General features: G+C 35.8%; 2 protein-coding genes across 13 annotated transcripts; both read right to left on the bottom strand.

Moving 5' to 3' along the window:
* Positions 1-1991: 1991 nt before the first annotated feature.
* Positions 1992-4430, bottom strand: LOC138138762 (beta-glucuronidase-like). Of its 4 annotated transcripts, none has more exons than XM_069058778.1 (6): positions 4297-4430; positions 3804-4248; positions 3578-3744; positions 2481-3528; positions 2293-2431; positions 1992-2238 (listed from the first exon to the last, which is right to left on the bottom strand). In XM_069058778.1, exons 2-6 carry the CDS (start codon positions 4173-4175, stop codon positions 2057-2059), a joined length of 1908 nt encoding a protein of 635 aa, XP_068914879.1. In that variant the 5' UTR covers positions 4176-4248; positions 4297-4430; the 3' UTR covers positions 1992-2056. The 4 variants fall into 4 exon arrangements, with proteins under 4 accessions (XP_068914879.1, XP_068914877.1, XP_068914880.1 ...); XM_069058776.1 differs by having other exon boundaries at positions 3804-4238; positions 4297-4427; XM_069058779.1 differs by having other exon boundaries at positions 3804-4184; positions 4297-4410.
* Positions 4431-9438: 5008 nt separating this feature from the next.
* Positions 9439-26633, bottom strand: LOC138138159 (beta-glucuronidase-like). 9 transcript variants are annotated; one of them, XM_069057930.1, is made up of 9 exons: positions 26606-26633; positions 12803-12878; positions 11671-11824; positions 11435-11620; positions 11086-11386; positions 10118-10863; positions 9892-10068; positions 9700-9838; positions 9439-9648 (listed from the first exon to the last, which is right to left on the bottom strand). In XM_069057930.1, exons 1-9 carry the CDS (start codon positions 26616-26618, stop codon positions 9467-9469), a joined length of 1974 nt encoding a protein of 657 aa, XP_068914031.1. In that variant the 5' UTR covers positions 26619-26633; the 3' UTR covers positions 9439-9466. The 9 variants fall into 9 exon arrangements, with proteins under 9 accessions (XP_068914031.1, XP_068914030.1, XP_068914036.1 ...); XM_069057929.1 differs by having other exon boundaries at positions 11671-11878; XM_069057935.1 differs by lacking the exon at positions 26606-26633 and adding an exon at positions 19410-19555 and having other exon boundaries at positions 11671-11878.
* Positions 26634-27051: the final 418 nt, after the last annotated feature.

Below are 27051 nucleotides of genomic sequence, written 5' to 3' on the forward strand. Positions count from 1 at the left end.
TTCTTTATGCTCTTATCTCTGTCACACTCTTACATAAAGCACACAACAGAAAAGTAGGTAGTCAATTTATTGTCAATTTTTAAGATTTGAGTGAATATGGATGGAATCTCTTCTTGTTACGAAGTAAAAAATATTGCTTTATTAATTATGAAAAATGCTTGCTGCAGTGTTGAGTGTAATGGAATAGATTATTTAACGGTAAACAGTGGTTAGTTTTGACAACAGAAAATATCTTTGACATGTAAATACTTAAGTTTGTTTTGGTACTACCATACTTGAGAGACACAACATAATGCATCTATAGATATATTAATACGAGTACGTGAAGGAAAAGCTTTATACTCCTTTTTAAGCAAACTGCGCGCACGGAGGAGTGTGACATTTGGCATACTTATAGCATGCCATAGTATGTATAGTTATATGGGGAAGAAGTACAGAAAGATAAAAATGTATGTATAATATACAGGGTGTCGCCAAAAAAAAAGACGAGTCCATAGCTCTCTTAGTTATACACCAAATTAAATTGTTGTAAATAGGCTACAAAAGGCCCTAATAAATTCACATATAGCCCCAGGGGCTTCAAGGTTAAACTGTCAACAATTTTTTTTTCAAATGCGAACACATAATTTTTTTTAACAATTCTGATAGAGATTTTTATTGTGAGAAGAACAATGTATCACAAGTATACACTTACATACCAAAAATACAAAAAAAAAGTTAAAAATCGCTACTATCGTCTATGCTTAATCCCCCGCAGTGAAAACCACTCCAAGGAGTTTATTTAGATTATTTATAAAAAAAAAATCTTCGGAGTGAAATACAAAATTCTTTGACTATTACTGAAAGTTAAATGCATCGTTTTACTGATCAGAAACTTAAATACAAAGGAAGCATTAGTAAATGGAACAAGAATGCGCATCAAGTTTATGCATCGTAATGCTATTGATTGCGAAGTTTCAACTGGAACCGCACGCAGTAAGATAATTTTGATTCCACGTATAAATTTAACATATTTCCATTTTACCATTTAACTTTCAAGGAACTTAATTTTCAATTATAGCTGCATTTGCGATGACAATAAATAAGTCTCAAAAACAATCATTCAAAAAATTGGAATTTTATTGAGGCAGCCAGTTTTTACACATGGTCAGTTGTACGTCGCAACAAGTAAAGTTCGATCATTCAATGGTTTGAGATTTTATATTTCCGAATAAAACGTTCAAGGGCATTTACCAAATAATGAAAGAGTTTTTACAAAAAAATAGTCTACAGAGAATTTATGAATCATTAAATTTATTTTCAAACTATTTTAAGTTCAATGGACAACATTTATTATTTCAACCACCGGTTTTTTTTTTTCAATAAAAAATATATAAAAAAAATACGAAGCACGTATTCTTTATTTCATTTTTCACGTTTTATATTAATTTTTTATAATTTGAAAAAGATAGGCAAATTAACTGTGTAGCCTTTGCGAAATCTTGCCAGTATAGCAATTAAAAAAAAAACCAAGGAAATGTCAAAAAAAGCGTTATCTTTTTTTAAATATAGCTTAGTCAAGCTATATCTCATTTTTCCTATCGTTCGTATTTTTCAAATGACTCGAAAATTAATGCATAATGACGTATTTATACACGCTCGCAGCTGACGTAATAGAACAAAATTCAAAAAAATTATATCTATGCAATGATTATAATTTATAGAGGTATACTCTTTGAGAAAAAAAAAACTCAATAACGTTCAAACTTAAAAATTTAATGAATAACGATCGAATTTCGACCTCTGGGCGACCTCTGGTATTAATCAAAACACTTAAAAGACAGTTATGAGTACAAAAACTGATAAATGTAGCAATTTGAGACAAATCCTCCTACGTGGAATTTAAATTGTATTATTAAAAGTCCTAGTACTGTCTTTCAATTGTCAAATTCGACCTTAGTATATCAAAAAACCACAGACTTTCTTAAGGTACTAAAAAACAGTGAAATATATTTTTAGTTTTTATGTCTTTCATTTATTCTTCTATGTTTGTAACATATTTGAAACATATTTACATTCATAGTTCGTCTCTGACGGAACCGTCTCCAAAAATATATTCATTAAAATCGTCAGGTAAGTCGGCATCATCCAGATTTTGTGCCAGAGCCCAATAGCGCTTTCTCAAGAGATGGGCACTTGCCTTGGGCTGTCGATTCCTCGTAAAAATTCCCTTTTTGTTACCTCCAACTCTACCTGTACCTACAAGTGTAAGGCTTTAGTGTGCCATTCAGTACTTTAATTCATATGAAATACTTTGAGCTGTTTTGAAGTCGGCAAAGTTCCAGATCATCTCACCAATGAAGAATCCTTCCTCTCTCAACTGATCAAACGCCTCGAAATGTTTACTAAGAAGGACGTCTTGATATTCTTCGGACCATACATAAGAAGGCAACTAAAAACCGCTTGGTTAAAATCGAATTTATCGCTAATCGATCACTTACGATATGTAGTCCTTCTTGTGTGTCAGCACCATATTCCGCAACTATGACAGGAATGTCGTGGAGTTTGTTCCATCGTCTAGCGATCTCCGTAACTTTCGAAACGATGACGTCAACATCACCAGTGTCGGAATACCAACCGGTGTAGATATTAGCAGAGGCAACATCGATGAATTGTCCCGAGTATTCGTTGTCGGGTGATTGATTGTTGACAACAGTCACTGGACGACTGGTGTCCAAGCTTTTGATGTGCCCCACAATCTCTTTGTAATAGTCTTCGGCTTCATCACGTTGAGTTCTGGGTTCGTTGGCTGCTGACCACATGATGACTCCGGGTCTATTCTTGTCTCTTTGTATCAATTCGGTCAAGGACTTCTTGTGGTTGTCCAACAATTCGTCGGAATAATTATCCGTGTTCACCGCAGGACATTCATCAATGATCATGATTCCTACTTCATCAGCCAAATCCATGATTTCTTCAGCGTACGGATAGTGAGAGGTGCAATAAGAGTTGGCTCCGACCCACTTCATCAAATTGTAATCTCGAACGATGAGTGGTAGATCTAAACCTTTCCCTTTGATATCCGAGTCTTCGTGACGACCGAAACCTCGCAAATAGATCGGTTTGTTGTTAATTTTGACACTCTTCGAATCCCAACTGATGGTACGGATGCCCACTGGCAACGAATATTTGTCCACCAGAGAGTCATCATCGTCGAAAAGTTGGACTTGAAGGGAATAGAGATATCCAGGATTGGGGTCCATCAAGTAGGGCCACCAGAAATTGGCGTCTTTGACGAAGAGGCTACCGTTCAAGACAGTATCGGAAACGACTTCCTTACCGGTTTTGTCAACGAGACTGACTTTGGCAGTCACTGTATCTGACCCTTCAACTATAACAGTGTAGTTGACGAAACCGTTGTCGTTGTCAATATCGGTTAAGACCGTTATATCATCAATATAAGTAGACGGAGTAGTGTAGAGTACTACCGGACGATCAATTCCGGCGTAGTTGAAAAAGTCAAAAGAATAACTTTGTTTGACTCGTCCGCTGAAAATCACTAAAATGTACAACTCTGCACTGTTAACATTCACCTCACCTCGGCAATTCTTTGACGCTGCCTTGAGGAACAGTATCTGAAGTTAGCGTATTGTCAACAGCAACTGTGATTGTATTTTCACTTCCATACTTCAAAACGGATGATATTTCTGCTTGGAACGGCAAATGGCCAATATCGTGACTCGCAACCGATTCACCATTGACCCACTAGTACCAAAAATATCCAGTAGTAACTAGTACTAGTACTCGAGTAGTTTGCTACTTACAACTTCAGCAGCTCTGCAAACAGACGAAAATCTAATCCAAACTGTCTGTTTTTCCCACGACTTCGCCACGAAAAAATTTCTCTGGTACCAAACTGGTCCCACGTGATCTCTGAGAGTACTGTCGGAACCGATGTCGTTGTAGCTGGCAGGTACTGGCATGGTTTGTATGTCCAGTTCGTCCATTGCTTTGAAATTGATTTGGTACCACTTGTCGACATGTCCTCTCACCGAATCGGTACTGTTTGTTAAGGCAAACTTCCATAACCCATCCAAGCTGATCAATTCGCGAGTTTCTGAAGCTCGCGGATAGAGAATTCCCGCTGATTCAGCATTACTCAATAGAGATAATGCCAAATACAAAAGCACTATCATTGTTAAAATCTAAAATTATTTTTTTTTTTACTTAACTTGGACTCACGACTTAAGGTTCTGAACCTGTGAACAGCTTCAGTTTGAAAAGTAATTTAAAAAAAGGGAAACTAAGCTCTCTTACTTGTAATTAATTGAATAGCCTTTATTTTGGAAAATGATTTTCTTTTATAGTTTTATCGGTAGCTCACATCGAGTCTAGTGATTGTCACGTCACTGAATGTTCTTTAAGTTCTTATCTCGCTCACGTTCTTACATCATCGCACAACAGAAAAGTACTCAAATGATTATTATCAATCTTTAAAATGTGAATGAATATGGATGGTATGATGAAATCTCCAGTTGTTACGAAATAAAAAATATTGCTTTCAAGCGAGATTGTTTGATTTCAATTAAGAAAAAGGCTTGCTGTAGTGTCCAGTGCAGTCACATTGAAGCTTTTTAAACAAAGAAGTTACTCCCGACTCATGCAAAGCAAAGATGTAAAGATAGTAAAAAGTATACTTGGATCAGTAGATATTGAAATAAAAATTTACATCAGTAGAAGGTGTAAGGTAGTATCAGAACAATCCTTTTTGTTCCGTAATGATTTGTTTTAGTTGTTATTAAGATAATTGAAAAATTCCACTCCCCGGTAATAATCTAATCTGAATATCAACTTTCTCAGATCTGATTAAATATAATAAAACAACAAAAAAAAAACTCAATAATAAATAAGATAATAGTTATTTTTATATTAAGTGCGCGAAGAGAGTGTTTTTTGTGCATGAAAAGGTCTTTTACGCCGAGACGAAGGTCGAGGCAGTATAAGCCTTTGAATGCACAAAAACATCTTCGTGCACGAAATATAAACAATATTTTTTCTATAATTGATTCAAAAAATTGAAATCAAAAATTCAAATTTTTGAAGGAACTCTGAAGTTTCAATGCAGTGACCATGTTGCTAGGTAACTAATAAAAAACAGTGCGTGAAATGAAAAACAGAAATAGTCGTATGCGTGAAATTGCATTTCACACACTGTTTTGTATGGTTTCTATGGTTTCGATCTTACTAACAATGCAAAAAAAAATACACGTCAGAAAATGACCCACTTCAGGCACAGATAACTATGCGTGAATTTCAATTTTTTGAATCAATTATAGAAAAAATAATTTTAAATCATTTCCTCTCGTTTCTTATCGAAACTAGTCCTAAAGTCACAAAATTTCAAGAAGAAATCATCCAAGCCAAAGCCATCGTTAATCGGTGGTCATCAAAATTGTATAAAACGCCTCCAAAAACTATAAAATTCCATTTAAAAATCAATATCCTAAAATGACATTTAATTGCTAAGTAAACATTCTGTAGAATCGAAATTGTCATAGAATCACAAAAAACTCTCTACGGTGTGATCAAGAATGACTGAATCAATTGGTAACAATGAAATTTGGCAAATTTAAAATTTACCATTAAAGGTTCATTTTTGTAATAGCATAAACATAACCGGGATAACCAAATAGTATATTATACACCAAGGTGGAGAAGTTCATGATTTTTGAGCGACAATTTTTTTTTAATTGCTTTTAGTCTTCTACGTTGTCAAACAACCTCATAGGTAAAGTTTCGGCACATTTTAAAAATACACCTGTATATCATATTTTATAAAACGTCTTAGAGCCCGATTTCAAGTCAGAGTGACAAATAGGTGATGCAGCGCAGATGTGTAGCTATCTTTATCCTACACATTAATTACTAATATGCGTCATCTTTCTCAAACTTGCAGTTTTGTGCCGTTACCATGACAATACAAGTTGCAACTCAACTTGAAACTGTAAGTTGTTTTGTTTGCGACTTTTTTTCAGTTTTTTTATATTCTAATTACTTTTCATCTTACAACGGTCTTTATTTAAAACCTGGTCGTACACTTGGTTGCAAAAAAAAACGGAAAACGAAAATTTCCGTAATCTAATTTTGATTTTTTAAAATGTCATTGAATTTTGACCATAATTCTAACCTATCTCGTAAGAAGATTTCACACTATGAATAAATTGTAAAAATGTGTCAATTTTACTCTGACAGTTCCCGTTTTTTTTTGCAACCGAGTGTACATAACCTCTGTTTTTCTATTTGTTCGGATTCCATAGGATTCTTGATATACAGGCTGTTTGATAAAAAACGCCTCAACCCATAACTTTTTTATTTATTATCTGATTTCAATGAACAAAAAAATCAAAGATATTTTGGTGTTATCTTCAATAGCTAACGAAAGTCAACTTTTTTTTTTAATGGACACATGTAGTTTTTTATACATAGTCTGGTAGAGCTTTTTTTTCTGAATCTAATGATGTATTAAAAATTATCATTTAGTCGACAGTCAACTGAAAAAAAAAAAAACAATTTTCAATTGCGGTTCAGCTTATTATGAAATTTTCAAGGGTGCCGTGATAAACAATCGGAATACAAATATGTAGCAACAAATGTCAAGTGTCAGTTTGAAATTTTTCACGTGCGATTTTGAAGTGTTTTATTATTATTTTCTTGGAAAACATGAATAATAATAATTATTATTATCTCACCGATGTGTTTGAAGTTCACGTTGAATGTAATAAAAATCGAAATCAAGCCGTACGGCGTTACAGTTAATCTATTGTTCTCGTGATGATTATTTTTATTATTATTCATGTTTTCCAAGAAAATAATAAGAAAGCAGTTCAAGATTGCACGTGAAAATTTTCAAACAGACACTTGACATTTGTTGCTACATATTTGTATTCCGATTGTTTTTCACAACACACTTGAAAATTTCACAATAAGCTGAACCGCAATTAAAAATTGTTTTTTTTTCAGTTAGCTATCGACCAAATTATAACTTTTGGTAATTGTTCACTTTAACTACTTCTGGAATTTTCGCGTTTTTTCTGGATAGACAGCCTCAGGGCGTCCTCCTAAATCGTGTCCCACCATTCAAACCTTGTGCAAATGCCTTTTTTTTCTCCCTTGTTGTTTTTCAAGGTCGCGTCAAGGTCGCGCCAAGTCTTAGTATAACTAAAGGGCAAGGAACATTTTCATTTGCACAAGCTTTGACAGGTTTGACTGATGGGAAACGATGTAGGAGGACGTCCTGAGGCTGTCTAGCCAGAAAAAACGCGAAAATTTCAGAACTACGTGTCCATTAAAAAAAAAGTTGACTATCGTTAGCGATTGAAGATAAGGCAAAAAAAAAATTTTATGGCTGTTTTGTAGCGCATGAGAAACCATATCTTTGTTTATTTTGTTCATTGAAATCGGATAATAAATAAAAAAGTTACGGGTTGAGGCGTTTTTTATCAAACAGCCTGTATACGTTCTTGTAGAGATGTTTCAGAAAAAAAAATATATATTTTTTTTTCGAAATAACATTGATTTTTTTTCTGGGTTAAGCCAAGAACCTATCAATTCCTCCTCTTATGAAGGTTCAGAGATAAAGTGTGATTTTTTAACACAATTTGTGTTTTTGCCTGTTTTATGAAATGTAAGGAAAGGGTTGGTAAAAAATAATAAACACTAACAAGCTTTTTTGTAATGTTTTTGTTTTTCTCATGCGGCTAGTCCGGAAGTAACATATTAATAGATACTTTTGTTAAATAATCAGATCTGACAATGAGTAGGATAACTTAAATGACCAATCATTTGATAAGACTGCTTGATAAAAACAATCAATTTTTTAATCTACCGGGAATGGAATATTTAACATTTGTAGATACAAACAGAAATAAATCAGAGAAGTAGGTATTGAAAAAGTAAGTACCGAATGCTCATTCATAATAGACTGAAACTGTCAAAGTGCTCTTAGGTTGGCATTAATGATAAAATGACTTTAACGTCTTTAACGTCACTTGCGACGAACTATCTGATTCTAAATGAATGTCTCCTTTCATTTTTCTTAGTCGCCATTATTCTTGTAAATAGAAATTCCACACAATCTTCTTTCATATCTACCTAATTATTAACAATTTCTTGGGTCGATACTGTAAAACACTCCCAAGACCAAACAAATTATTATTAAACGTCTCATAACCTAAATTCACATTTTGACACAAATGACATTTTTGTTACTACACTCTTCAAAAATCCAAATAATGCATTAACTACAATCACAAAATTTTGGCCGACCTTGAATTTGACAATTCAGATCTATAACAGAAAATCTGAAGTTAGATACTATCAGGTGTTCATTTAAATTTCTCCTCAAAGTTGGCGTTGAAGAGTCGATTGTGAACGCACCACTCTCAGTCTGCAGAGTAAAAACATAAACAACGCAAAAGTGAGGTTAGACAAGCTAATCCGTCATCCGTAATCCGTAGTGCGTTCACAATCGACTCTTCAACACTAATTTTTAATTTATTAGTTTGCTGATCCAAGTTTACTTTTTGATTTCTCTACATTTTTTTGTTTGAATGTGCAAAGACCCAAAAACAAGTTTTTTTCCCAACATCTCCAATAAAATATAAATATAAATATAAATCGTCATAAAGAAGAATTTTTTCACGTCGTAATCATAACGGGACGATTCCATGACACCATTCATATTCACTTAAGTTTTAACGATTCAAGACGATTTGGCATTGAATTTTTTTTTCTTACGTGATATGTGCGTGCAATTTAAAAAACACTTAGGTACTACCGTGATAATTAGTAATTACTATATAGTAGATGTGAAATTGCAGCATCCTCCTGAAACATCATAAATCTCTTAACAGCAATCTGTTAACGAAAACTACTCGATTTACTTGATTAATTTTATTAAACTGTTAATTCATATTCCAATTATTGAATTCTTCTGAACCGACCTTACTGCACCTCTTTTTGTTTTTTAAGCCAAATCCGTTTGGTTTTTATGGGTGTAAAGATTAATTAATCGACCATCAGCTTCGAATAAAAACAAAGACCAGGTACATCGATAACGATCGTAATTCATTCGAATTTACTAAATAATGACGTGATTTCGCCCATCATTACGATGATTACCGCAGACCCGGATGCAGTTAACATTAATAAATAATAACACAAAAAGGCAAAGAGCGATTATGCCAAACGGCCGAGAGAAAGTTCAGCGGCGAGATAATTTTTCTGCTAAAGGTGCATTCTTCACCTGCTCCGCGCATCACGCATGCTGCCCGCATCGCCGCCATTTCCCGCATTTGCAATCACTTTTTGTGTCACCTAAAAACTTGAAAAAGACATCCTTAACCGTACATCTTCGCCAACCTTGAACGGTCGCTTAGTATGCAACAAACAAAATGCGGATTTTCTTTAACTTTTTATTAGAAACGAATCACAATTCATCATGTACAACAACAGGTCTGGCAACGTAGTCGTAGAGATCGTGGGGCATGGAGGCGTTGTAGAGCTGGGCTGCTAGGGCCCAGTACCGCTTCCGCAAGTGGTGGGCGCTGGCTTTGGGCTGGCGGTTCCTCGTGAAGATCCCTTTCTTGTTGCCGCCGACTCTGGTGTAGGCTGCAAATGGCGGGAATGAGTGGTGGCGCCAGCACCAGATCGGGAACTTACTCTGGGCGGTTTTGAAGTCAGCAAAGTTCCAGATGAACTCGCCGATGAAGAAGCCTCTCTCTCTCAGTTCGTCGAAGGCTTGGAAGTGTTTGGACATCAAGCTTACCTGGTATTCCTCCGACCAAATAAAATTAGGAGTCTGGAGAAACAAGCGCAAATAAAAAAGCGATTAATATTTATGCGGCGACGTACGAAGTGGAGACCTTCGAGGGTATCTCCGCCGTATTCTTGCATTATCACCGGTTTGTTGAATTTTTCATGCCACGCGGTGGCTTCCGCGACCACACTCAACGGAACCACATCCAGATTGCCTCCGTTCACGTACCATCCGTTGTACCTGTTGAAGCTAACGACGTCCACGTATTGGGACTGCAATACCATCATGTCATACCATCTCACCACTCACTGTGGGACTCACCGAATACACGACATTCACCGATTGGGCCTCCACGATCGTGGTGGGTCTGGTGACATCCAGACTCTTGATGTGGTCGATCACTTCCTTGAAGTACGCTTTGGCCATAGGGTACTGCGTTCTGGGCTCGTTCGCGGCGGACCACATAATCACACTTGGTCTATTCTTGTCTCTTTTGATCAACTCCGTCAACGAGTTCTTGTGTTTGACTAGTAACGACTCGAAGAAGAATTCTGTGTTGACACTGGGACACTCGTCCACAATCATGATCCCCAATTCGTCCGCCAAATCCATGATCTCTTCGGCGTATGGATAATGAGAGGTGCGATACGCGTTGGCGCCGATCCATTTGATCAAATTGTGGTCGCGGATGATCAGAGGCAAGTCCAGACCTTTGCCTCGGATGTCGGAGTCTTCGTGGCGGCCAAAACCGTGAAGATACACCGGGCGGTTGTTGATCATGAGGGAACTGTTGGTCCAACTGATTGATCGGATACCGATCGGTTGGCTGTACTTGTCGATCAAGTCGCCGTAGTCGCTCAACAACTCCACTTGTAAAGTGTACAAATAGCCCGGACACGGGTCCATCAAGTATGGCCACCACAGGTTGGCCTTGGGGACCTCCAGGATGCCGTAGGCCTCTCCGTAGTCGTCGCTCATCACGACCACGTTGCCCTTTTTGTCGATGAGGCTGACGCGACAAGTGACATTTACGTCGCTGACGTACGTTATTTTGTAATCTACTAAGCCTACAAAGGGAAGAAAATTAATGGCGTGCGAAGCTACTGGCGCCAGTAAACTGGCGCCTGCGAGATCTACTGGCGCCACTAATCATTGCGCCAGTAATACAAAAATCTGGCGTATTTTTTGGAATAACTTATGAAGAAAAGAGTACAAGAATCTTGTTTGTTGGATTTAGCAATTTTGCATTTTGACTGTTTGTGTTTCTCTTGGTCTTGAGTAGATCTTACCTACGTCGCCGTCTATATCAGTGACGACGCTAATATCGTCTATGTAATTCTTTGGCGTGGTATAAAGTGTGACTGGTCTGTCGATGCCAGCGTAGTTGAAGAAATCGAATGTGTAGCTCTGCACCAGCCGTCCACTCTCTATCTCTTCGACTTTGCCTTGCGGAACCGTGTCCGACAACAAAGTGTTGTCGCAAGCCACCGTGATCAAGTTTTCTTTGCCGAACTTGAGGAAGTTTGTCACTTCGCCCAAGAAGGGCAAATGTCCGATTTCGTGGCTCATCACCAACTGTCCGTTGATCCACTGCAACTCCCTCTCTGTAGAAAAAACTTGTACCTTGCAAGTACTCACCACTTGAGAGGCGTACGAGACCGAGCCGAACCTCAACCAGATCCTTCCAATCTGGTACCAAGATTTCGGCACGAAGAACTTGCGGTCGTACCAAACCAAACCGACGTGATCGCGGATTTTCCAGTCGGTGGTGATGTCATTGTAGCTGCTGGGTACCGGCATCATGTAGACGTCCATGTCTGTTAACTGCAACTCATCTTGCCGAAAAAGAAGGAAAGAAAATAGCGAAAGTGTACCTCTTTGAGGTACTTTTTGTACCAGTGCTCGTCGAATCCTTGAAGAGGATTGTTTGCTGCCGGCACCACGAAGTTCCAAAGTCCGTCCAGGGAGACCACCTGCCGGCTTTCTGACTCGCGGGGGTACAAGATGCCGCCACGGTGCGTCTCCGATCTGACTTGCAGCAAGAACGACAGTATCAGAAATTTCGTGTCCATTTTGGTGTCTCTAACGGAGCAAGAGAAGCAAATTTGGCGATTAGCAAGTGAGAAGTGCTGATGCAAGCAGTAAATGTTTCTAGAAACATGTTTCTACTTCTGCGGTTTGCAGTGAAGGGAAAATAAAACACTCAAAACTATTCTGAGAATTTTTTTATCACCTGTTGTAATCAGTCTTTGTTACATTGTCCATTTTAATTATTCAGCGTTGTCACGTCTAAATGTCAATGTCAACTGCTCAAATGACAGGAACTGATTTGTATTTGGCACAATTTTTTCATTTACGTCAAATATACAGGGTGTAACGAAATAATTTTGTTTAATCACCGGAGCTGCTGCCACCTTTTTTCAATGAGCACCAAGTCTGGGGAAATGTGTGGTAAAACATTTTTTAGCACATTTTCGATGTGATCTCATTCTAAGACCATTTAAGAAATGTTAAAATGTACAGGGTCATTATAAATGATTGTCCCATCGCAGTTGGCGTTGGTGACAGGGTTTAATGTGCCGCAAGCCTTATAAAATGAGTGAGACTATTATCGCCGATAGGTGGCGTTCCTGGCGGTAGTGGAAATTAAGTCTACTAGTTTGGCTAACGTTGCGAGGCTGCGGCACATCCAAAATTTGTGCGGGTTTTCAACAACTGCGATGGGACAATCATTTATAATGACCCTGTATTATTTGCGTCTTCAGATGCAATTGCAATAGGTACTACTCCTCGTGTTTCACTGAAGCTAAAGACGACCATTAGCGCTCTGTTGCAACATTATTAACACAATTTAGCGAATTAAATATTTAGGTTCTGTTAAAAGGACTTATTACAAATCACTGAACTCAAAGCAGAAAAGAAAATTTTCTCTTGCATGAGGATAGTTCAGGATAATTTTTTGTCCTTTTGTAATTTGCAGATTGACACAGTAGCAGCAGTTCTTACCTTTGCAGAATAAGCACCACCCAATAAATGGTTGAATCAAATTTGGTTAGGTTGGCATCCCCGAGCAGTTGGTAACCTGGTAATTGTCAACACGTTATCTCTGGATTAATTTTTAGGTTAGGATTTTGGAAGCTGGGTGTTAATCAACACCGCAAATAAGATTCTAGAAACCATGGTCTCCTAGATCAAAAGAGACAAAGTCTCTTGTGTGCTGTCCTCTTAAAAATACGAAAAACCTATATTATAAAAAAGGCATCGAGGTAGGCGTTGGAAATTCAAATTTACGTTGGCAGCAAGACCCTTGCTAAATAATACCCTAGTTTCGACCCTGTTGGTATCCTCGCTGTTAATTTGGTTTTGACATTATCATTGGAATTGTTTTGTGTTTATTTTCTTATTATACTGTTTGGAATTTCTTTGTTTCATTTATTACAAGGGTAAAAAAAAACTATGGGTTATCTCTGCTGTGGGTCAAAATAATGTGACGCATAACCTCAAAATAGAGTAATGACGGTTTCACATGTTTAGTACATTTTTTGACATAACATAAAGCTTATTTTAGATAATCCACGCCTACCGCAATGCCACTTATTCTGAATTATGCAATAACCTATAACTAATGCGTCTGGCCATATAAGAGGCTCTGTCTTTTTAGATCTAGGAGACCATGCTAGAAACTAATGGCGACAACAAGTATTAGCAATGTGTATTAATTGTCATTTTGCATTCCGATTCGAAAATAAGTCATTACCTACAACAAAAATGTATTGTGCTCAGTAGTAAAAACCATTTTTTAAAATGACAGCTCGTGTTGTTTGATGTATTTACATTTGAATGTCGGGTGTGCCAACATAAAATTTAAAACGTGTAACCAACCAAACAAAAAAAAATCACAATATGTGTACAACAAATGACAACGGTTTCGGTTTGTAAGAATTTCTCTCGTCAACGTTTACGCAACGCACCCCTCCCACGTTTATTTTTTGTGATCTATACAAAATTTCAATATTTGTGTCAACGCTTCTTATTACGAGTATTTCTTGAGCAACACAGTGCTAACTTTTTCGATGATTTGTAGCCGAGTCCCCAATTCAGAATCAACATTTCGTCGTTTTTCACAGTTATTAACCACAAACCAAACAGTTTGAAGGGCGAAAGATTTTGGCCAAGGCGGGGACAATAGCTGCGAAAACATTCTTCTCGTTTGTATTTTTGTGGTTTAACGGGTTTTACCGGTGCGCAAAAATGATTACAAGGCGACTCAGTAAAAGTGTTTTTCCAAAATCTCGCTTTCCGCGGACATTGTTGGGTCGAAATTGGGTGACTTTTCGGCGGCGATTTGGTAATTCGTTTTTGAAATGTCAAACAGGTGATCAACCTTGTGTACATGTTGGAAAAAATCAAGTTCGAGGTCATTTTCGAAAACAAATCTTGCAAAAACATCAGTTCATTGAATTGTCGATAATTCTATGACATCATCTCAAGTGGCGGGTCTTCTGCGGACGAATCCGTCTTAAATAGGGCCCGTCTTGATGCAAAGTTCAGACACCTAGTCTGAAGAATTCGATGAGATCACCTTATTCTTATGTAAAACTAAATTATATATTGACAAGGCAATTAATAGTGCGCTGATCCTAATTGAGGCCAATAAATCCATCGCCCGTCCGCAGATGAACTGTTGACCTGTCTTAACCCCAAGCAACCCCTAGTCAATTGACCACTCCACTCCTTCTCTCCCATTCGTCAATTTTGTGTCATCTCTCATTTTCCAAAACACCGACACAAATTTAAAAAAAATCATATTTACCTATCCGTCGATTTTTCGAAATTGCCAAAAGTGGGCACTACGAACCCAAACTCTTCACGTAAACATCAACAACAACAATCGGTATGTTAATTAGAGTCGAGAGACACTAAACACCTGATCTCGTACTGGCCAGCACACACGTGTTTAACAAAATGCCTTTCTAATCGTACACCACAACGTATTTATATTCGCGCCAAAGTCACGGAACATAAAATATCGACAAATACCCGATTGATAACTCCACGGCGGCTTTTACGAGTTTTTGTTTTGCCGTAAGAATAAATCATGGATCACGACGGTAATGTCGAAAAACAATAACAGTTCAAGTTTGAGCGGATTTATTGGGAGAGGTGTGTTATTGATGTCGGTGCTGTCGAAGGTTCATTATTCCCATACACACCTCTTATCTTAACGCATGTAGGAAATTAGAACATTTGAGATTACGCTCCTGTGGAGTCTTTGCAGAATGTTAATTTGGCGATAGCGATAATTGAACCACGTTAACTGCTTCCGGTTGTACACACCTTGCTTAATTAGGTCCAATTTCAAATACCGTGCCTTCAAATAAATTCGCAATTAGGGTAGGCTGTGATTTTATTATAAAGTGACATTTGACAGCACAGTACAGTTGTTTGTTCTGATTGTGACATAAAAATGTATAAAAGAAACGCAAAATTAAAAAATATGTAGGTATTCTTAGAACAAATGTTCAGAAATTCAGTTTGAATGCACCAACAAACTTGACGCTGTCAAATGCGTTTTCCAATTGTTGGGGGGGTTATGTTAGCACAAACATTTACGGATCATTAATTGACAAAAGATATAAATCACGGCCTACGCTAATTGAGAATTTCTTTGAAGGTACGGTTGTTATTAAATGCGATTGTTTTTGCTGCTGTTTTGGTTTAGTTCTTGCAAAAAATTGAACTGTGGGTGTAGAGTGTTGCGTCTGTGAAACGGTACACTGTGAATTACAGCATTCTAATAGTATATTATTCAACGAGCGGGTAATGATGGCTATTATTCATGAGGCCGATTTTGTGGCATGAGCCGAAGGCGAGTGACGTAATTCACCCGAGTGAATAATAACTATTACCCGCGAGTAGAAATACTACTATACTTTTTCTACGACTATCGGGAGAAATTGATAAATAAGTTTCATTATTAGACAAGCTGAAACTGACGTTTTACAATTAGTTGCTATGATAATTGCCGTGAGTTTTGAAATTATTATTCAACAGGCCGTGGGTAATGAACCCTGTTATCTAATAAAAAACACTTTAATAATTACAGTATTATACAATAGGAGTAGAAAATTTTATTTTTATATCGGCGAGTGGTTGTTTTCAGTTTAACGAATTATTTGTAGAGCTCAAAATTTCAGTAAGAATTTTTAATGTAGAATTTTATCGCATGAATTTTAATTAAGTGTGAGGATTTATTTTTATCTTAGTTACAATAATACTGATTAACATACGAGGTTTGTAAATTGTTGGTCGAAGCATTATGTGTGTGAAAATTTAAAGAAATGCCGATTTATCGCCTGATCGAAGTGAAAAAGGTGATAATGAATTTTAATGAAGTGAGAAGGAATTTTAGACGAGAGTATCATTAACACACTCCATTTTACTATATTTTGTTATATCGTACAAACGGATAAAAAATATGATAAGATATGGTAAATACATATTTTTCTAATTGATGGTACTCAATAGGTGGTCTCGATAGCCGGAACATTTATGCTGTAAATTGTATCTATTGATGTGTTCGTTGTAAAAAAAACTGTATTTCCCTCCATCTGGGAAATTTCAGATTTTATTGTCAAAAATGTTAATTATTTTATATAGAAGTTTGCCATTTGCATAATGTAAAATACGCGACATGGAATAGTACAGTAAAATATATTTAGATACAAAAAATGTTTTATACATATATTAAAATGATTAAATAACTGGCAATTAGAAAAGCTAATTGTTCATATTTTACCTATATGTTAGTCTGCAATATTTTTTTTACATTGTATCGATTATTAATATATCATGAGTCAGGTGTTCGTTTGAAAAAATATCACGAATCAGAGGAGAAATTGTTCGTTTCGTTCGTTTACGTTAATCGATAAGGGAAATCCGAAAAAAAAAATCGAAAATTGGGAAATAATGACATTCAATAAATTTGTGACTCATGATGTTTCGAAAATGACCGATCTAATTGCCATTACAAAACGATCAATTATGTACAGTGTTTATCAACACGTGGTAATAACTATTTCATTGATGCGGTAAAACTTTTATTGCAACAATCTTCTCTGTTTGTCTAAAGAGTAAAAATTGATCGACAAGAGTTATCACGTGACTTCCGGTATATCTCAAATGAGACATAAAAAATACAAAAATGGGGTTTACGTAAAATGTGTGGATAAACATACAATACGAAAATATGTAGGAGATTACGTTACGAGTTCAGAAAAGTGGAAGTTTACTAAACGAGTATGGCAAGTTTAAGTACGAGCGTTAGCGAGTACTTAAATGTCTTACGAGTCCAGTAAAATGACTATTTTTTCGCATTAAAAATATTCGAAAGTAGGGTTTGCGTTAAATATGTCCAAAGAAGTTATAGAAAAAAAATTGATTCATAAATAATGTTCAGATGCAACAATTTAAAAAAATCACCAAGGTTTCCAGTTTAAGATACTTAAAGCTAAGAAGAAATTGTAGAGAATGCAAAGGAATAAAATCTAAACGTACTAAAAATCACACTGTAAGTTGTGATAAAATTGAATAATTTTCGAAATGGGATTTTGTAACTAAGAAGGTACTGCAGAGGTACTGTTACAGAAGGGATTAACTGCTATAGCCATTTTGTAAATATTTTTAAAAGTCAAGTAGATTTTCTTCTGTGTCAAATGATTTACTACTAAAAAATCTCGTAAATCGTGTATACTCAAAAAGCTTATAAAAATTTGACTGATTAAAAAAGTGGCTTCTTAAATAAAAAAGTATGTACGCAAAACTTGTAATTAAATATGTACATATTCTATTTTTTTATTTTTATAAAATTGAACAACGTCATTGTCAGTTGCACCTCTTAAATGTTATATTCTAACACAAAGCATCTTTAACGGAAAAATCAGATTTAAAAACTAAAAAATTCTTTAATTATACAGGGTGTTATTAAAAGTTGTACAGATATTTGAACCACGAGCTACTGGCTTCATGTAGAACTCGGAAAAAATATCTACATTTTATAAAACATGATATACAAGGTGTATTTTTAAAATGCGCCAAAATTTTACCTACGAGGTTGTAGGACAACGTAAAAAACTAAAAACAATTAAAAAAAAATGTAGCTCACAAAATAAATGTCATTTTATTTTTTGACATAGAATTTTTTAGATATTTTTTCCGAGTTCTACATGAAGCCAGTGGCTCGTGGTTCAAATATCTGTACAACTTTCGATAACACCCTGTATTACCAACCCGACGGCTTATTAAAAAAAAAACTTCCTGTACGCTACCTACTGAAAAAATAATCCTGGTTGTTGAACAACAAACATGATAAGTAATTTTGACGTCAGTTGTCATTTTATGGTTGCTGGAATTCAACAAGAATAAATTAGGGGGTTAAGGATTTATTAGGATTTCCTGGGATTCCCAAACATCTCCAATTTTTTCAACACCCTGTATATGTACAAAAATTCCAACATTTAAGATATTATCATAATTTTAATTTATTCTGACAAAACATACACACATAACACAATGGTAACATTGTATTGTGACATTTTGTATTTAAACACAGCTGCCCCTGAGATGTTTGGTGTAAACTACGTAATACTGATAAAATTGGTAACTTCCATTTTGTAAACCAAATAAGAATTTAAAAATTTTACTTTTAACTTTACTCTAAAATTTATAATCTTTAAACAAAATTGTGTCTTTTGTTCACGTACTCCCTAACTTGTTTCTCTTTAACTCTGTACAGTCATAAATTAGTGAACGATTTAGCATTATCTCTTGCGGCTCCGCTCTATCCATAAGTAAATATGTACAAATGGATATTTTAAACATTTCATTGAGATTACGTTATCCATAAAATACAAAATCTATTTAACTCGCCCAAAACGTTTTCACGAATTTCACGTTATTTCTTTAAGAGAGAACAAAACGGCCTCACTGAAACAATGTTTATCTTGATGAGATAGATGATTGTTTGTGGCAGTCGCAGGTCAAACATCTTGGCGAGCATCGTTCTGTGCTCATTTCAACATAAATGAAAAAAATTTCCCATTTGTGGTAAGTTTTTAAACGACTTAAATCCCAATTTAGAGACGCTCCTTAAATTCCCACACTATGTTGTGTTACAGTGTCATTTGTCGTATGTATTTGTTCACTTTACCGTTAAATTATACTTTTTAAAAAGGGTGATGAAACTTATCAATAATAAACAATGCAGCATGTAATTGTAAACATTACAATGGAAAAAAGCCATAAAAATGTCATCTAAAATGTACATACTACAAAATGTATTCAGCGATTAACGGAAAAAACAACTCGTGACTTTTATTCTTTATAACAAATTAATAATTGGCAAACACTTTCGCTGCATCTGATCCTATTATCTCCATTTCATCGGCAACGAAAGTCTCAATACAATTATGCTGTTAATTGAAGAATACGATTTAAAAAAATTAATTGTGAATGTAACATTAACACTCAGTGCACTTAACTCATTCGCTTTTATTAATTATGACTAAAAGCCATTAATTAAAACGTGTAATTAGATAACTCCAAGAATGCTCACCTTCGAACGGTGATCACAGACGACACAAAACTGGGTGTTATCCGCTTTATTTTTTATTTAAATTAACATGGAAAGTGTAGCTAAACACGTTTTCATTGTTGTCATTGATAACATCTTACTCGACGATATCACTTAATTGGAACTAGTTTTTGAACTAGACGGTCGCGAACCGCGTTTACAGGCGCGGTGGCACCACAGGTTTGTCTACCGCTTGCGAGATGGCGCTGCGCACCGTTCGACTACTTGTAAAGTTGTTGTTACACTTTGCTATGAAGAGAAAGAGACAAGGGAGTCATTTTTGGCGAATCGTTCGTCGGCGACGTGGGCGTCCTCGTGAATCCTCGCCGAAAAACTATCGTCATTTCGGAGATGAACGGAAGCTGCGGATGTGGATAATGATCGTAGGGGGAGTCACTTCCGGTGGTCATTGCACCATCGGCGGGCGCCCGCGGCCGACACGATTTTTTCGGTTTTTTTCGCGTACGCCCACGCCGCCCGTCGCGGCCTTCGCTCCTCTTTTTATTTTCTTCAAACTGGCGAAGTACAATTGAGATAATAAAATGTATTTTTAGCCGGGCTAATCGCGCTGTAATAAAGCCGGTGCAGTTGGCGCCTTGCGTGGTAGTTTTAAAACAAAATGTATATTCATGTCTTGTGTGTTTAGGTTACCGCCCCTGCGTTAGTCTGTCTAGCGCGCGGTCGGCCGTTCTGATCCTCGCCGGTCCGTTTCGGTTGTTTGGGAGCGGACGTCGTTGCAAGATGTAAACAAATTAAATGCACTTTCCGTTTCATTAGGCCGTGGTCTGATTTACATGCACTCGGCTGCATGCTAATGGTGCCTCATCCGAGGCGAGGGCTTTCTTTGTTCGAGGAGTGCTGCTGGACGCGAGCCGGGACAAAAACTGAGGGCACTCGAACGAGTCAATCATTTACCCGGTTTTGCTCGTTAATCATTATTTCGTCAATAATGGTGGCATGTTGACAGATGGGAGGGGCGCAGAGACGGACTGGCACCGTATGTCTTTCAGAGTAGGCGAGGCGCAGGGGTGCGTTCAGAAACTACACATCGGGTGTGCGTGTGCGCACAATGTCGTTCAGAAATTTAAAAATTACTTTGTGAATTGTGATTTGTGCACACTCGGTGTGTGCACATTTCACAACCCAGTCCGGACTGTCGAATCCAGCTGATATTTTTAATATTATTGAGGTTACATGTTTAACCCAACATAACCTCCAAAGTCCAAATATCAGAATTTATTTGTGAGCGGTTTAGGATATACCTACAAAGATTTCCTCACAAGATGTCCTTCATTATTACTGGTCCAGAGGAAATACTGGTAAGTGATAGCGAATCTTCTGGTTCTGAAGAAGAAAATATGATTTTGACAATGAAAATCAACTCAACTCAACGCTATTATCATGTTGACCATGTCTTCGTGTTCTGTTCTATTAGTTTCATAAGCTTTTTGGTGTACGTTTTACAAGACAAGATTTACCTATTACAAATTTATTGTTATAAATATTTCAAAAGTTGCATCAGCGGCCAATGACAATGCCAACAACATGTCTGGTAGATACTCTGGTCTGTAAGCATGAATTCTGCAACACAACAAATTAGTTAAATTCGTACTTTAATGTTTCGAGGGTTTGTGTAATCGTTTTTCATTGTCAGTGTTAAGTGAAAAATGTGAAATGGCAAGACAAAGAACGACTGAGAGTTTAATGAAAAAATGACATATTAGGGAATATAATGTGAAATATTGATTAATGAGAGTTGAATAAACGCATGAATCTTTTTCTTTAGATGAATTAAAAGAGGCGCTTTGTTTGACATAACCTAGTGTGTAGAACTTCTAAGAGCTTCTAAGACGTACACATTTTCACATAACATCTGAAATGAGAAAAACAAATCTTTTTTTGTTCGACACTGTCAGAATTTGAGAATTTTCTCCAGTGTGAACGGATTTTGATAAATGTCACAACTTGTCAAAACGAAACGTCAAGCTAATTTTAAAACGCGAGTGAAACGAATGTTTTAAAGGCTCAATTTACACACGAACTCATTAAATAAACTACTATTATTTAACGAGTTCGTGTGTAAATTGAGCCTTTAAAACGCGAGTGAAACGAGTGGCCCACTCATGCCAAAAAAAGCCCAATTTACACACGAACGAGTTGAATGCAACGTTTTTTTTGTTCGACGAGTCTCTTAAAGGCTCCAAATCGTTTTAAATCTTTTAAATTAGCTTGACATTTCGTTTTGACAAGTTGTGATATTTATCGAAATCCGTTCACACAGGAGAAAATTCTCAAATTTTGACAGTGTCGATCAAAAAACTACTGCTATCATTTCACAAATCTACTACTTTAGATGTTCCAATGACACTTTTTGGATTGTTTGTGCAGTCTAAGTGGTCTAGAGATACCATGTAATTTACTTGTAAAACTCTTACTAATATTAAGTACACCAGAAGTGAGCAGTTTTATTGGACCATAACAAGATAAGTGGTAATGTTAGTTATTAACGCATTAAATACGGCATTAAACTGTAATAATTCCGGTCTTAATTATACTCTTTTTGATCTTGATTCGTTATCAATTTCGAATTTTTACAAAATCAGGTTAATTTCATGATTTTGTGTTTGTTATCTTGACACATTACTCTTTACTCCTTGTAGTATGCTGTTTTCATCTCGTTTACGTTATCGTACTAAGTAAGGATGAAAACAATAATTAACAAAACAACTGACAGTTTCCAGCCCAGGATTTCATTTGAACGCCTGATACATATTTTGATAAGAGAACCGTACTATCGAAAAGAAAATCAAGTAAGCCATGACTATGATGGTTAAGTTGGCGGTGTTGGTGCTATATTTGACAACCGTCAAATTTCTCCATTAGAGGTTAAAGAACTTAAATACGAGTATGTTTCTTTGACAACAGAATATTTAAACAAAGGCCGCCAACTGAACCATGAAAGTCATGGCATGGCTTACTCGATTTATTTTTTTGTTCCATTGCACGGTACCTAATCTAAAGTTTAACGTGGATAAGTGTCCCATATGTTTTTATCTAGCACTCTACGGCAACGCCTCTTAGGTAGCCCTCAGATTAAAATTAAGATGTTGATAAAGAATCAAAAATAACTACCAGTGTGAATCTTGACGTTATTTTCGACGACAACTGAAGAGTACAAAAATATTCATACATACAGGGTGTTTCTGAAATAAGTACATTAATTTTAACTGGTAATAGAACTCATCAAAAGGAACAACTTTTCTCTCTGCCATTTTGGCGAAAAACGTTGCGTAGTGGCTTAAAAAAATAGGAAAGATTTTCCTAAAACCGTTCATATCTCCAAAACTAAGCTATCTAAAAACGTGAAACAACCAGATTCTTACGAAGTAGATTTTTTGCTATACGGGTAGATTTCTTTGAATTTCGATTTAGGCGTTAAAACACGTTTTCTGGATGAAAATTGATGTTTTTTTCATATTAGCGCTGATCTCAATTAGCCATTGCAGTATTTAGTGGCGTAGGGTTATTTTAGTGAAAAATCTCTCCAATTTTTTTTTGGAATTAAACATCGTTTTTCGGCAAAATGGTAGATAGAAAAGTTGTTCCTTTTGACGAGTTCTATTACCAGTTAAAATTAATGTACTTATTTCTGTTACACGTTGTATAGTTGACTCAAGTTGCAAAAAACCACTTGTCATTTGCAAGCAACAGCATTTTTTCGATATTTTTATAAGGGCACAAAAGTACTAGAAAATCATAGTTTGCATTGAATATTTTCCATATAAATACAGATTTCAAGTAATTTCAAATGAATAATGCCATAAAAGTGCTGTTGCAAATGCAAAATGGTTTTTTGCAACTTGAGTCAACTTTATTTAAATTGCGTAGAAAGCTTTGCGATACTTTTATTTTACCTAGATATTTCAAATTAGTTTTTAACTTTTTTTACTCCTGCCTTTTTTTTACAAAGTACCTATGGTTTATAAAAAATTCAAAATAATTGTTGTCGATTTTTTTTTGTCCTCGTAACCTTGACCATATTCCTTAAAAGATTAACTCGTTTATCTAAAACTACCACATGATCAAGTAAATTAGATAATTTAGTTTATGACAAAAAACAACAATTCATTCGTAGATTGACGCATACGCCGCCTTTAACCTTCAACGAGTCAATCTACGAATCCACTTTTGTTTTTTTGTGGCCATCCAAGTTTCAAAAATGGTAAAGAAAACCAAAAATTTAATTTAATTTTGCTTACCAGTGTTACCACACATTGCAATCAAAACTCGTTTAATAAAATGTATCGATGCACTTGTTCTACATTTTGCTGCAGAAATAAAGAAAACATAAAATAAATTTCTGATAAAATAGCCGGCAATACTCATTATCACTTTCACTACCGTATGCGCTCATTTTATGGAAATAATTGCAAATGTGCACACTTACAACTTTTAACTTTTACCTGGTTACCTAAGTTACAAAATGGCAATATAAAATTAATGCTACCTAATTTCTATTTTGAAATTTTATTAATGATGTTTTTCGAAATAATTTAATAATATTTAACACAGACAATAGTGCTGCAAAAATTCTCGATGCACCTTGCGCATAAAACAATGTTTAGGTGTAAGATTACAATACTCGCCACACTCGTGTGTATAAACCAGTGGCGTAGATAGCTTTTTGCTTTGGGGGGGGTCCACATACTTGTGTATTAGGTACAGTTGCGGCCACGGAATTTTAGACGTCAAATTTATGTCAATTCAAAAAGTGTCAATGTAAGCCACGCTTTATTGTCATTATGATTGACGTTTGAAACTATTTGACATTAGAAAGTTTTTCGCATCATCATTACAAAAATCGAAAGTGAGGTTAGTTGTACCTAAAGCCAGTTTTACATTTTTATGTCAATCGAATGATAAATCGTCCAAGATTCCGTGTCCGCCATTGCACCTATAAAAATTTGGTTTTTAATGTAGTTTGCTACATACAGCGTGATCAACAATGACTGAGTCTGTTGGCAATGAAACAATTGAAAAATATTGGTGTTTTTCAGTTTCGTAATTGGCACTGACTGGATGTTTTAACGTGACACGACATTAAAAAAAAAATTAGGTTATGTCGGGTATGTTTATGCTAATACAAAAATGACTCTTTGATGGTAAAAAAATTGATTTTATCATTTTTCATTAAAATCTTATTTGGTGTGTTTAATGTCTTGTTTGTCGTATATTCTTTGGCAAAGAATAACTTAAATAACACTTATCAATAGAATATGATATATCAAATATACCAAAAAATTTTTCTAAGACAATGAATTACTTAAAATTCAAAGTGAGTCGTTTTTTGTGACTGTCAGTGTATATACTGAAAGAGTATTATTCAGTTGTAAAAGTATATGGATGAGCTCTGGGGGGGGGTCCGGACCCCCTGGACCCCCCCTTATCTACGCCACTGGTATAAACATCCCACTTGTCCAAAAATATCGGGCTTTCAAATGAAACCCTGGGCTGGGCAACGCCTTGGAAACCGTCAATTGCTTTGTTGCTTTTTTAAAGAGTAGATTGACAGTTGTAATTAGAGCCTGTTGTCAGCTAACCTAAAATTTATTTTAAAAAATCTTTGTATTTTTGATCTTTCTTTGCAATGTTTTTCGTTAAAAACAGAATAACTAACGATTCCTATTCCATTACACTGTTACAAGCGGTTTGCTTTTTTCAACGCCTACTCAGCCCAGGTTTTTATTTGAACGCACGATAGTACACATCGGATGTTCATTTAAATTTCCGGTCAAAGTTGGCATTGAAGAGTCGATTGTGAACGCACTACAGATTACGGATCACGGATCAGCTGTTTAAATCCTACGTTTTTATTTTTACACGAGTGGTGCGTTCACAATCGACTCTTCAATGCCAACTTTGACCGGAAATTTAATTGAACACCCGATAATTTGTACACATGTTGCATAAATTATTATTATTATCTTGTAGGCAATAAAGATATACTGAAAAATAGAGTCCAACACAATTAATACTACTGATAAAAAAATTTTAAAAAAACAATCAGACCGCCTAATATTATGATGGATTATTTATTTCGACTTACTTTAAAAAATACTTTTATCGATAAGTTCCCAGGGAATTGTTTAAAGCAAACAAAATAAATGTCTTGCGTGATTGTACTCTTTCCCAAGAGTTATTTATCAATCCTTGAATTAATGTATTTGCATTGATTTGTGATGATTATCGATAACAAAATCAAATATTGTTGTGTGAATTACCAAGGAAATGTCACTTTTGACTGGTAGTTCAAACAATGCAATCTTTCGTCTACAACAACCACAAGCAATAAAGAATAATTTGTGACAAAATCTTTACCAAGAAATTTTATTGTTGACAGTAATGATTCAAATATAAAAATTTGCCATTAAATTATTTCTGGGTCACCATTTAATAACTCAAGTAGTATTGTGTTGCATTTATAGAACAAACATTACTATCGCAACATTGTTTCTTTAACAGCATATTTTTTAGCCTCGTCTTAGGTGACGTTGATCTCTTCTTTGTCATTCCATAAAATTTAATGTGTTTATGTTATCTCACAAATTTTTCAGAATTTCTGGGATTTTATTATTTATCGCGTTCTTATTATGTAATTTATATTTAGAGAAACGAATTTTTACGGTTTCAAACGTTTTACTGCTACCAAAGTCTACACAGATAAAGGTTGCAGATTTATGTTACTATTTAACAATAAACATTGTCTTTCGTAAACAAAAAGCAACAACTTTATTATTGTCTTTTTAATATGCACAACAGAACAGGAAAATATTTACCAGATACGTTCGTTGTTTAAAATGAAAAATTCTGTTTGGAATTCTGAATGGAAATTAAAATCCGAAGTTCTTTGAAACCAGGAAGAATTTAATCGGAAATTCCACGAATTGCCAAACAGCGCACAACACAGGTAATCTCAAGTATTTACACCTAAAAGCATTATTAAGAGAAAACTTTGCTCGGCAAGAATTCACACGAGTTACGCGAAGAAAATGCAGCCGCAATATTTCCAAAAGATAACTTGGAAAGATGTAAAAGTGCAAAACATGCAGTCGTAACTGAGTCAAATACGGCGTTAATTTCACGAAAATAAATCACCGGCATACATTTGTCGTCTTTACCATCACCAGGCATTAAATCTTCAGGCCTCGCCGTTAAAGGAAACGTCTTCTTCCATACCAAATAAAATCACTTACACGAACCCGTCGAAACGACCCTTTCCATCACGGCTCACCTCATTTGTTGGTCGTTAACTTACGCAACGCCGCGATAACTCACGACGAAAGCGTCGTCATCGTCGACTCCCAAATCTGCAGGTCTCGGAGATGTCCCCGAGTCGCGACATCGCGAATTTAGGCCGACGATGTGTGGAAAGAACCACAAGAGATTCCATCTCCTTATAGAACGCTGGTGGTAGAACGCAGCTTCGCAAACAAGAAGAGGTATTATTGCTTTGTTTTAAATTAATCGGACGTTGGCTCCGCTTCTCGAGAAAATAAACTGGTAACACAGTGATCGAAAAATTTTATTGCAGCACACTTTGAGAAGGATGCGGTGGGATAAATAA

The sequence above is a fragment of the Tenebrio molitor genome, chromosome 9, assembly GCF_963966145.1.
Source record: "Tenebrio molitor chromosome 9, icTenMoli1.1, whole genome shotgun sequence".
Classification (NCBI taxonomy): domain Eukaryota; kingdom Metazoa; phylum Arthropoda; class Insecta; order Coleoptera; family Tenebrionidae; genus Tenebrio; species Tenebrio molitor.